This window comes from Fringilla coelebs, assembly GCF_963513975.1.
Source record: "Fringilla coelebs genome assembly, chromosome: 5".
Taxonomy (NCBI): Eukaryota; Metazoa; Chordata; class Aves; order Passeriformes; family Fringillidae; genus Fringilla; species Fringilla coelebs.
In genome coordinates, this window is record NC_140033.1 from 1,123,980 (window position 1) to 1,136,705 (window position 12,726).

Below are 12,726 nucleotides of genomic sequence, written 5' to 3' on the forward strand. Positions count from 1 at the left end.
GCACCCAGGACAGGCTGGGGAGCAGCTGTGGGAAGGGACCTGGGGGTCCTGGCACTCAGAAGTGCCCTGGAGCCAGGAGGGACACCTCTGTCCTGGGGATATCAGGGACAGCAGCAAGGGAGGGGATTGTTCTGCTCTGCCCAGGCTCCCCAGGGAATGGGCACGGCCCAGGAGCATTTGGCCAATGCTCTCAGGGCCAGGGGAGGATTGCTGGGGTGTCCTGGGCAGGGCCAGGAGCTGGACTCCATCCCTGTGGATCCCTCCGCCCCCAGCCGCTGGGAGAGTATCACCAAGAAAAGCACAAAGGTCCAAGGACTTCTCTTTTGCTGATAAAAGCTATACAAGCACCACCCACTGATGGATTTTCAGGGGTCTTTCCCATTCCATAACCTCCACTGACTGCTGCAGGAGGGACAGCAGGTCTTTGGAGGCTGCTCTTCCTAAAAAAATGACTTGGTTTAAGCACTGAGCTCACAGCTCCTGCTGAGGGGGGCTTTAATTGCTGCTGGGCTACTGCCTGTGGGTAAAAGCTTTAATTCTAATTCCCTAAGGGAGAGGGAAAGGATCCAGCATCTGCAGCAACTGATGGAGAGGAGTAGGAGCATCCATGGTGCTGCCTGGGATGGGGACAGGCTGCAAGGAGACAGGGAAAGCCAGCTCAGAACAGAATTCCTGAGCAGCCCTCGCCCCAGGAGAGATGGTTTGTTTAATGTCAGTAAGATGGTGGCACTGAGCAGGTTCTCCTACAGCTCTCCCATCCCTTTTCCATGTCCTGCCATCAGCAACTCCAGCCACTCACCTGGCAATGCTCCCAAATGTCCCAGAGGAAGGACAGCAGGACTGGCCCTGCTGATGCCTCCCTAGGAAAACAAAAAGGCTTAATAAAGCAGCTTCATTAATCACTAACGAGCTGCTGCCTTCCCTGCAAAGGAGGGCAGTCCCAGGCTGCTTCCTGCCTCACTCAGGGCTGTCCATTCTGTCCAACACCGCTGTGACAGCACTCCCTGGCTTTCGTGCTGAAGGAAGAGGGGAGGGGAAAGAGGCACCAGAGCCTCCTTGCTGTGTTAATGGATCTGCCAGTGTTTTGTTTTGGGATTGTTTTTGTTTTAAAGACAATAAATATATCCAAGCCCCAACTTTGTCCTCTCACCTCATCCACCAGCATTTCCCTGCATGGATGGGGATGTCCCCAGCCTGTCACATCCTGTGGACAACACCAGGAGCATCCCTGAACCTTCTCAGGAGTGTGGGACAGCCCTCAAAGCCAGGAGGACCAAGGACAGAGAAGGCTGGAGATGAGCTGGAGCTTTAGGAGGGTCATGGAGAAAGCTGGAGCCCACACCACCCCTCTTGTCTCTGTCCCTGGGATGAGGTGACAGAGGACAGGGAGTGGTGGCCACAGAGGGGCCCAGGCTAGGGCCTGAGGCTCATTTAAGAAGAAACAAACTTGCTTCTGATTTGTACAAAACTGCTTTAATGACAAAATAGCTGAAAATACCTTTGGGTGCATTTCTGGTGCCATCAAACATCCCGTGTGCGATTCCCAGGCCCCTGCCAGGCCTGGGAGGATGAGGGACTTCTCAGGCACCTCCTCCCAGTGCAGCACATCCCCAGGGAGGGGTCTGTCCTCGAGACACACAGAAATCCCCTTCCAGACCCTCCTCTAAGGACAGTTTTCCTTCCAGCCACTCGAGTGTGGGCTGGAGATGCCTGTGTGACGTGCTCTGGCTTCGAGGCTCCTCATCTTGGGAGCCCTCCCATTGCCACCACCCTTGCCATCCCTGAAGGCCCACGGGGGAGCCCAACAGCAGCAAGAGCTTCGGGAAACGGCGCTTCCAGACCGGAGCCAGCCCGGCCAAGTCCCTGAGACACTGGAAAAGGTCTTGATGGGTGCTGATCCCAACCAGGGGGCTGGAGACAGGAGAATCCAAACCTCAGCATCCGCTGGGCGACGGGGCGAAGAAATACACAGCCAGCAGGATGAAGTAAACCATCACCAGCACCGTGCCTGGGGCAGACAGAGAGGGGGGAGGGAGTTACTCCCTGGAGCAAGGAGGGACGTGGGCTTAGACCTGGTGTGGTCTGGGTTAGCCCCCTGTAGAGGACTTCCATGCTTCTCTTACAAAATGTTCATTCAAAGGGAGTTGGAAACCTTTTAAAGGGGGAAATGGGAGTGATCTCCCTTGGAGCTGCTGCAGGGGAACAGCTCCGGGATGTTCAGCCAAGACCCCAGGATTGCTCAGGTCACCACATGCCAAGAGCCCCAAAAAGCAGCTGACCCCAGGGTTGGGCCCAGGAGCCTCCATCCCACATCCCAAGGAACACAGGGATGCTCCAAGCCCCACGGCAGCCCTGTGGGAGGTGGTCACCTTGGAAATAGTCACATTTGCCATCCATGAAGATGTAGTTCATGAGCACCACGCTGAACATGCTGGCGTAGACGTGGAGGTCGCTGAAGACGAGGGTGAAGTTGGTTGGCTGCAAGGAAAAGGATTTGGGGTTTATGGCCAACCAGGACAACCCCGCACTGACTCTGTCTGAGGACTTGTGTGTCACCCCCTAAACCCCCTCTGCCACACGTCCCCAGGGTGGGGACAGCACCGGGAGACATCTGACCCCACTTGTCCTGCACTGAGCAGAGAGGACACTGGCAGGGGCAGCTGTGTCCTTCTTGTGTCCCACAGACACCGTGTCCCCAACCCTGCTGCAGGAGGTCCCCCAGGGCTGGCTGGGACTACTCACGTAGAAGATGGTGAAGAGCACCAGGATGGGGATCTGGAGCATGCAGACCTGCACCGCAATGCAGTTCCCGATCTCGATGCTGGGGAGGAAGGACAACTTAGGGGCTGTGTCTGGGTGAGAGAGCCCATCCCAGTTCTGACACTGTTTTTTGGGTGACTAATCTCCTTGAGGACAAGCTGACACGCTCTGACCCACCAGTGGCTGGGCAGCCCATCATGGGCACCAAGGCACGGCAATGGGAACGGGACGGGCAGAAGAACCACCCCAAAACTCATCCTTGGAGCCGTCTCACCTCAAGCTCAGATTGTTCTGCAGGGCAAACTGGATGCCATTGACAATCTCTGGCAGCTCAGGCACCATTGCCAGCACGGTGACACCGATGAAGTACTGCAGGGAAGAGGTGACATCAGCCTGGGCCTGACCACAGCCAGGCCCTGGCCAACTGTGCAGAGCACCTCAGCATCTTTCCCCCACTGCTTTTGGGGTTCCAGCTGCAGCCAGGGCAGGTCCCCATCCCTGGAGGGCACATCTCGGTCCTCAGGGACAGCCAGAGGCAGCTCACCTGTGAGATGGTGGAGTTGGTGAGGATGGGGCTGATGTGCTCCGTGGCCAGGTCAGCACAGGCCGACATGCAGAGGGTGGAGAGCAGGAGGATGACCAGGGCCCGCCAGCGGGACCAGTGGACCACAGCACTGTGGTGGTGGCCAGGCACTGGGGAGAGAGCAGAGACATGTGGGACACTCCCGAGCAGTGACAAGAGCCAGCCCTGCAGCCAGGACATCGGGGACACTCACTGTGACAGTCGCTGATGTGGATGTCGTAGATGTGCGTGTGGGTTTTGAGGGTGAAGAAGAGCCCAATGAGGTAGGCAGCAGGGAGCAGGATGGACACCGTGTACACCAGGGGTCTGTGGGACACAGGTGACACTGTCAGTGCCACCAGGGTCTGGCACGGAGACCCCAGGGGACTTGCCCTGGGGATGGGAAAATGGGGCACTGGATCATTGTGGTGGAGAGGGGCCCTGGGAGGGATGTAGGAACACGACCAAACACAGGAGGTGCCACCCCATCGTGGGGACAGCTCTGTCCCCACTGCATGGACACTCACTGGACGTGGCTGTAGTAGAGGGTGCCGTTGTTGTCCATCTGCAGAGAGAGCACCTGTCAACAGGGATACAGGGGACAAGGGACAGCCCCACTGCCACCACCCAGCATGAGATCCAGGGGGGCTCAGAGCATCCCTGACCCCAAATTCCCCCTGTTGGGGGTCCAGGTCCCCACTCACCAGGTCAAAGTGACAGTTGTGGCAGAGGTAGTGGCCCAGCGGGTTCTGGGTGACATTGTGGCACTCGCCACAGATCAGCTTTCCGTACACCTTGGAGAAGAGCGTTGGGGCAAAGACACCTGCAGGGACAGGACATGGAGCAGGCACCCATCCTGGTGGGACCCCCCACACTGGGGACACCCCGGTCCCCAACTCACCTCCCACGGAGAGGAAGAGCAGGGCCGAGCTGACGCCCGCAGAGCGGCTGTTGAACCGCTGCTCCTGGTGCCGGATGCCCCCGATCACCATGCACAGACCCTGGGGAACGGAAAAAACCCCCAAAAAAATTCCCCATCACTGCTTTGCTCGCAGCACCTTCCCAGCTCTCAGCGCCACCCGTCTCACCGGCACAAAGAGGACACAGCCCACCAGTGTCCCTGTCAACGCCGACTTGACCACCTCGGCGTAGCAGCGGTTGCCCTCCCGCGAGCCCTTGATGAGGGCGGTGATGTAGAAGGTGAGCTCGGTGATGGAGCCGAACGTGGCGTTCACCACCGCCCCCACCGCGAAATTGCTCTGGGCCGAGATGCTGGAGAGGAGGAGGAAAAGGTGTCACAGCGGGGCTGGAGTGTCCCCACTGGGCCCCCAAGCGTCCCCATCGCCGCTCACCTGGCGATGGCCATGCCGATGTAGTAGGAGAGGGGCATGATGGAGAGCAGGGCCAAGGTGAACTTGACGGCAGAGCCGGTCAGGTGGTTGGGGCTGTCCGCGTAGCCCAGCACCAGCGTCACCAGCACCAGGGGCAGCAGGTCTGGGGCGGCCAGTCAAGGACACAGCAGAGGGGGTGGGTTTGGGCTGGCTCCCCACCCGTCCCGCTCCAGCTCCCAGAAGGATACTGACGGCAAAGACGTTGATGCCGTCCACGGCGTATTTGTAGTAGTAGGGGTTGGCGGCGCGGTAGCAGCAGAGAATCACCTCTCCCTCCAGAGGCACCTCTGTCTGCAGAGGGACCAGAGGGTCACCCCCACCCAAAATGGCCCCCTGAGCAGGGTGTGGGACCCTGCCCCTGCCCAGAGTCACTCACCATCCTCAGGTGCCGGATGAGCACCCGCTCTGGGGGCAGCAGCAGGACGCGGGAGGCGGCGCGGGCGCTCAGCTTGGCCACGGGGATGAGGACGATGAGGAGCCAGGCGGTGACACACACGAGCCCGTGGGCCAGCGCCAGCAGCGGGTAGCCCAGGCACAGCCACGCTGCGGTGCTGGCGTGGCGCTGTTAACAGGAGGGCACCTTCAGGGACTGACCCCCAAACCACTGAGCCCAGGGGAGGGAAGGGGCCCGTGGGCACCGTGCCACCACGCTGGAGGCTCCAGGGGTGATGGCACCGGGTCCGGCACGGGGCTCACCCAGTATCCGGCGCCCACCCAGCACCGCGGGCGCCAGCGGAGCGGTGTGGGACCCCCGAGCAGGGCTGAGCTCTCTCCCACGCCGGCATCGCACGCCTGATGGGATTTGGGGACCTGGGGAGAGGGGGAACATCAGGGTGTGCATAGGGCACCCCAAGACCCCCCCAGGGGTTCCCCAAGGCACCCTTACCTCCACTTTCTGGATCACTTTGCCAAAGGGCCAGAGGAAATACCCAGCCAGGTCCCAGCAGAGCCTCCCTGTGGGGACACGACCATCAGTGTCCCTTCCACCTACAGGGACAGTCCATGGAGAAGGGACCCAGGAGACCCCACCACCTATCAGTGCAGCTCTGAGCTCATCCAGCCCTCACAGGGGGTCCCAAATTTGGAACTCACCATAAGGAGCCCCCATGACAGTGATGAACATCATGGCAGCCACGAGGATGTACAGGAGCGAGAGCCACCAGCCAAAGAGCAGCAGGTAAAGGACATTCCCACAGGTCAGCGTGGACCCTGCGGGAGGGAAGGCACCAGGTGGGACCGTTGTCACCTGCAGCTGCCCAAATCCACACTGGGTTGTCCCCAAGGCCACCCACCTCCAGAGCCTCGGATGACGTTGAGGTCAGAGTAGAGCTCCTTGACAATCTCCGACCGGTCCTCCCAGGGCCGCGCCGTCACGTGGCTCTTCCATTTTTTGAAGCCAAACTACAGAGAGAGGAGGGTTTTTTGGGATGAGCAAAGAGGAAGAAAATTAAAACCCATTACAGCTCTCCAGGAGCACCCACGGGTGCCCCCACCCACCTTGTAGTTGTTGGAGAGCTTGTTGGCCTCCACAGCGTTCTCGGCGGTCAGGGTGGTTTTCACCACGCAGCTCTCGCACACCTCCTCCGAGTGCTGCTGGCAGCAGGACGGGGTGGACGTGGCTGTGGGTGACACGCAGGGGGTGTCACAGCGGGTGTGGGACCCCCCCCGGGCCCCATACCCCGCCCACCCCACAGCCAGCCTACCTGGGGGGACACGGGGACGGTGCAGGTGGCAGCCCAGCTCCCCCAGGTCCCCCTGCACGTTGTTGATGGCAGCGCAGTGCCGGTCGCAGAGGGAGCCCCGGCGGGGGCCGTCGCTGTCACCGCGGTAATCCGGGACCTTGGGAGCATCTGCGGGAGCTGCCGGAGTCACCCCGGGGCCACATCCCCACACCCTGCCCGGGCTCAGCACGGCAGGACAGCCGGGTGCTGCTGTGCTGGGGTGTCACTCGGTCCCCAAACCCCGCAGGGGGGACACAGAGCTCCCAGGGCGGTACCCAGGGATGCTCAGGAGGGGGGACCTCACCAGCGCCCGGTACATGGCGGGGAATTCCCGCTCGGTGCCCGGCGTGGGGGCCGGGAGGGGTGGGGCCCGGTGAAGACCAGGGATGGGGGATCCCCTCTGGTGCCCGGGGATCCCCCGGCGGTGCCCACCCCCGCCTCAGCTCACCGGGCGTGTCCTGCGCGCAGCAGCGGCGGCGGCGGCCGGGCTCGACGTCAGTGGCCATGGCGGGAGCGGCAGGTGCAGCGCGGGTGGTCCCGGCCCGGCCCGGCCCGCCGGAATTTAACGGGCGGGGCCGGACATGCGCGCCCCCGGGAGCCGCCCCCGCCCCAGCGGGAGGGGCCGGGGCGGCGATGGGGGAGCACGGGGACCGGGGTGCGCAGGTGAGAGGATGCGGAGATTGCGGTGTGCGGGGACCGCGGTGCGGGGGGAACGGCGTGCGCAGGGACTGCGGGGCGGGGAGTAACGGGGTGCAGAGAGAGGGGGGTGCGCGGTGTTTTGGGGTGCAGAGAGAGCGGGGTGCGCGGTGTAACGGGGTGCAGAGAGAGCGGGGTGCGCGGTGTAACGGGGCGCAGAGAGAGCGGGGTGTGCGGAGTAACGGGGCTCAGAGAGAGCGGGGTGCGCGGTGTAACGGGGCGCAGAGAGAGCGGGGTGTTTTGGGGTGCAGAGAGAGCGGGGTGCGCGGGGTGTTTTGGGGTGCAGAGAGAGCGGGGTGCGCGGAGGAACGGGGTGCAGAGAGAGCGGGGTGTGCGGTGTTTCGGGGTGCAGAGAGAATGGGGTATGTGGGGTAACGGGCTGCAGAGAGAGCGGGGTGCGCGGTGTTTTGGGGTGCAGAGAGAGCGGGGTGCGCGGGGTAACGGGGCGCAGAGAGAGCGGGGTGCGCGGTGTTTTGGGGTGCAGAGAGAGCGGGGTGCGCAGAGTAACGGGGCACAGAGAGAGCGGGGTGCGCGGTGTTTTGGGGTGCAGAGAGAGCGGGGTGCGCGGGTAACAGGGTGCAAAGAGAGCGGGGTGCGCGGTGTTTTGGGGTGCAGAGAGAGCGGGGTGTGCGGTGTAACGAGGTACACAGGTGAGAGGGTGCAGATATTGGGGTGCTGGGGAACCAGGGGGCACAGGGATATGGGGTGCGTGGTACATCGGGAATTGGGGTGCACAGTGTGTGGGGCGTGCCCAGGGATCAGAACGAACAAGATTTGGGGTGTGCCGTGTATCGGGGTGCACGGGGATGGGGGGGCAGAGTTAGGGCCTGCAGGAACAGCGGTCTGCGATGTATTGGGGTGCAGGGGGAGCAGGGGCTGTGCAGTGTTGGGGTGCACAAGGAGGGGGTGCAGGGGGAGCAGGGGCTGTGCAGTGCTGGGGTGCACAGTGAGGGGTACATGGGGAGCAGGGGCTGTGCAGTGCTGGGGTGCATAGGGAGGGGTACATGGGGAGCAGGGGCTGTGCAGTGTTGGGGTGCACAGTGAGGGGTGCAGGGGGAGCAGGGGCTGTGCAGTGTTGGGGTGCACAAGGAGGGGTACATGGGGAGCAGGGGCTGTGGTGCAGAACATGAGGAGGAATGGGGTGCACGATGAATTTGGGGTGCACAGGGTGTCAGGGAGCAGCAGGACAGGGGTACACAGGAGTCTGGGGTCTGTACTGGGAGTGCAGAGTGCACTGGGATGTGTGATGTGCTGGGGGGCACAGGGAGCAGGCTGGATGGGAATTAGGGGGCACAGGGCCTGACTGGGGTGCACAGAGAGTGGGATGTGTGATGTATTGGGGTGTACAGGGAGCAGAGTGCACCAGGTATTGGGGTGCACAAAGACTGGGGTGTGTGATCTATTGGGGTGCACAGGCACTGAGGGGTGTCATGTACTGGGGTGTGCGATGTGTTGGGGTGCACAGGGATTGAGGGGTGTGAAGCACAGAGGATTGGGGTGCACAGGGACTGGGCTGTGTGATCCTTTGGGGTGCACAGGGACTGGGCTGTGTGATCCTTTGGGGTACAGTGGGACTGGGCTGTGTGATCCTTTGGGGTGCACAGGGACTGGGCTGTGTGATCCTTTGGGGTGCACAGGGACTGGGCTGTGTGATCCTTTGGGGTACAGTGGGACTGGGCTGTGTGATCTTTGGGGTGCAAAAGGATCCAGCTGGAGGCTGTGCAGGAAGAGGCTGTTGTCGCGGTGAGGGCAGTCTTGGGACTCTTAATGTAAGAATCAAATCAGCAAGCTCCCCCTTTATTGATAAGCACCAGACTTTTATACACAACAAGTGATAAGCTCATGCATATTCTGTAAGCTAAACAATCTCTTGGTTATACTACAATATCAGCTCTTCCTCATTCTTGAGAACTTACATTTCTGCTTCTCAGTCTCATCCTCGTTACTGTTATCGTACTACTGCTGTGCTCAAGGACATGATGTTGCAGGTGCAGAAACTCAGATTAGCTGGGTTTGGTACTTTCCCAGTCCTTCCTTGGTCAGCTAACAAAAGCATATCAGAATGGCCTCTACCCTGTAACCATTCCTCCACAGTCCCCCTGTTTTATTTTTGCACAAGCAAGGTTTGATTAAATGCAGCAGATATCATCCTTTGCACCATATTTTGCAAGCATATACAAAAACAAGGCAAAATTAACACTACTAACAAAGCTATAATGCCTACTATAATACCAGCCTTAGCAATAGCACGTGGCCAGGAGCCCAGGCCTAAAGATTTGAGCCATCCATCAATGCCAAGGCCCGATTCTTCCTGTAAGTTTCCAGTCAACCTCCGCAACTCAGAGAGCTGGGAGTGGATGGACTGAGAATGGTCAGAAAGGTTCATACAACACATGCCTTCAAATTCTTCACAGCCATGGCCCTGTGCAAGCAAAAGAAAATCAATTGCAGCTCTATTTTGAAGCATTGCATGGCAAATAGAATCAACATCAAGCCAAAGGCTGGAAAGTGCCATAGAAGTAGCGTTGGTTTGCTTTGCACGCCAGCATCCCAACTTATTTAAGGTGGCATGGGCACCTGCAGCTGACACCCCTGGAGCTAGAAAGGATGCTGCAATTATGGCCTCTGGGGACCAAAACTTTACATCATCTTTACAGTCAGCAGTAAATGCATGAGCCATTCTTTTACTTCTATAATGGTGGCAGCTCATATTCAATATCATGGAGGTGTTTGCTGTAAGCAGAGACAGCCGTCCAATTGTACATGGCCCCCCTGGCAGCATAGATGGGATACCAGGCCAGGCACGGTCTCCACATATTAATAAGTAACCTGCTGGCAATTGTGTAGGGTTATTTGATGAGATTGACACTTCCTTTGTAGCATAATTGCACCAGGCAGTTGCATTATGGTATTTGTTTCATAGAGAAAGAAATATTTTTAAATGAAATTAGTACATTTAATGGTAGGCTTCACTCAGCAAACTACTTGGGGCAAAGCAAAAACATGTGCTCAGAAGCCTCAGACTGACAGTGATTCTTGCTTTAGTGTTTTTTGTTTGTTTTTTACCCCTTTGATGGAAAGGTACATTTGTAAAAGAGTCAATTGTTGCAATTCCACTTATCATTGAGCTATCTGCCACTGTTGCCTCATATACAGATACAGATATCACATATAGGCCTTATAGTATTAATCTGCAAAATAGTCTTTAATAGTCTTTAAACTTTTCTCTCTCTCTCTCCTTTTTTTTTTTTATATTTGCATTTATTTATTTATAGAAAATGAAAATACGAAAATATGTACAAAAATTTCTTAGAAACAACAGATTAAGTTCTCCATCAGAAAACTACCACTTTTGTGGTACATATCCCTTTTTTTTTTTGGTGCAATCCCCAAATTTTATTTTCATTTTTATGTTTCCAAGCAAAAATGTTCCAAGTTGCATTTTGACCAAATACTGCGCTACGAAATCTTTTAAGTTTTGGAAAACAGGATTGCTTCTCTGGAGATTCTGTTCCTGGCCACTGATTTTCCTCACGGCTGACATCAGAACGCTCCGAACCAGATGCGGCCAGGGCTCCCCTGCCCCCGACTGGGGATAATTCTGTGGAACAATGCACTTCATGTGGCTGACCACCACACAGACTGTGCAGAGAGGGGAAGAAAGATGAAGGTTCATTCCCATCCTCTCCTGGAAACAGCTTTTTTCTGATAAATGCAGCGATCAGCTTTTCCTCAGACTCATCTGCCTGCTCATCAGTTCTAAAATATGCACCTACTATTTTCTCTAAATCAAAATCTACTGGCAAAGACAGTACTGTCTGACAAGCAGCATTGCTTTTCCTTTTCCAAGGCTGGAAGTTCAGCTGTGGAATCTGGGAAGTGTCACTTACAGCTATGTATGGAGTTGACGTAAACTGAGGAACTTGCTTGCCTCCATGTTTACTCCAAGGAGACGGAACTATCAGGTTTTTTGGGAAAAACTCTTCAATAGCTTTTTGCCTTCGGTCTTCCCCCTCCTTGTCAATTCCAGCACAGCTCAAATACACTGCTTGGAGTTGAATTTCTTCTGAGCCTATCTCCACAGGATTCCTCTGAGCAAGCTGACCAATGGACCATTCGAGTATTCCTTGTGCAGGTGAGGATGCCGTTGGCTTAAGGGATGAAGGACTGGAAACCATCAGCTCCCAAAGAGTGGAAAAATCACTGAGAGCATCAAAAGGATTAAAGATTATGGGTGGTCCTGGAGTTATTGGTGTTAACTCCATGTCATCTTCTTCTGAGTCACTCATAGCACCCAGCTATACACCAGGTCCTCTGTTTTCCATCAGGAAAGTCCATGCAATGGCAGTCTCTATAAAGGGAGATCTGTGGTAAGATGTCCCAATTGTGCCAACCTGTTGCGGCCCAGCAAGGCGTGGACACCCTCAGGGAGTGGTACTACAGAAACTGCACAGGTGACAGTCTTTCCCTCTATAAGAATTTTCAGCAGAGGGGATTTTTGTGCAAATGAGTCCTCTTACTCCTGCCACGGTAGCATTTCCTGCATGGGTGGGCCCCTGAGGTGGCCATTTCTGCGTCCCTATGATGCTGACGTCTGCGCCGGTGTCCAGGAGCGCAGTCAGAGCGATGGTGTGACCTCCATACTGAACGTCAATTGTCCCCTAGGACGATGCTTTAAGTCCATTGTTAACAAAGCCATTGTTCCTGTAGCCAAAACTACCCTCACCACGTTGCTGCTTGTTCAGTGGTAAAGTTCCTCCAGTTAACTGAGGTAAGGGAGTAATTCGTGATCCAGCCAGAATGAACAAAGGGAATAACGTTGGTGCCATTATTTGTATTTCTCCTGTATAATCAGCATCAATAAGTCCAACAAGAATAGTAAGTCCCACCATGCTGTCAGACGAGCATCCAATCAATAAAGCCCCCACTGATTGTCCACCTGCTGTAACAGGGTCTTTAATACGCTGTGGCTGGCTGTCTGTTAGGGTACAGTCTATTGAGGTTGCCAAGTCCAAGCCGAGGCTTCCTCTGGTTGCAGGGCGGAGGGAGGAGGCACTTGTGCTGGGAAGGCGCTCGGGTCCTGGGCAGCCAGCTGTGTCGACGTGGGGCGACCCTCTCACTCAGCTTCCCGTCTCCCGAGACGCGACGGCAGGGTGACTCTGTGTGTGTCAGACTGGCAGTGCCGGCACCAGACAGTTCATAAAACCAGCGATTCTAAAGCGGAGTCGTGATGGTCTTTTTCTCTGAGGCCGATTTACGGACGCTTGCAAGGTAGCAAGAGCAGCTGACCCCTGATTCTGCGTGGTCTACGCCTGTCCCTTTAAACTACCTAACAGTGCTCCGTGCATATATTCAGGGACCCCTGCTGTCTGAATAGCATTGGCCACTCTGTCGATAAGCAACCCAAATGGCTCTTCTCTGCCTTGTTTAATTCACATGAATGAGGGAATACACCCTGGGGATTTTACCCTGTCGAGCCTCACCCGGGCTAACTGCATAGCCTCCCTCGGCTTCTCGGGTCCGATTAACGCTTGCGCCTACCCCCGCTGCAAGCGGCGGCACGGAGGGAGCGGTGGGAGAGGAACCGGCCGAAGGG

The 12,726-nt window shown here is 57.0% G+C and overlaps 1 protein-coding gene across 1 annotated transcript; it reads right to left on the bottom strand.

The window, feature by feature from the left end:
• Positions 1-1,934: 1,934 nt before the first annotated feature.
• Positions 1,935-6,940, bottom strand: LOC311153723 (uncharacterized protein; the record flags this gene model as incomplete). Its single annotated transcript, XM_084205725.1, has 20 exons — positions 1,935-2,008; positions 2,370-2,478; positions 2,743-2,821; positions 3,035-3,129; positions 3,305-3,453; positions 3,537-3,649; positions 3,850-3,887; positions 4,027-4,145; positions 4,224-4,323; positions 4,411-4,594; positions 4,675-4,816; positions 4,902-5,004; positions 5,090-5,275; positions 5,410-5,523; positions 5,600-5,667; positions 5,806-5,922; positions 6,006-6,114; positions 6,211-6,332; positions 6,417-6,563; positions 6,883-6,940. 20 exons carry the CDS (start codon positions 6,938-6,940, stop codon positions 1,935-1,937), a joined length of 2,226 nt encoding a protein of 741 aa, XP_084061851.1.
• Positions 6,941-12,726: the final 5,786 nt, after the last annotated feature.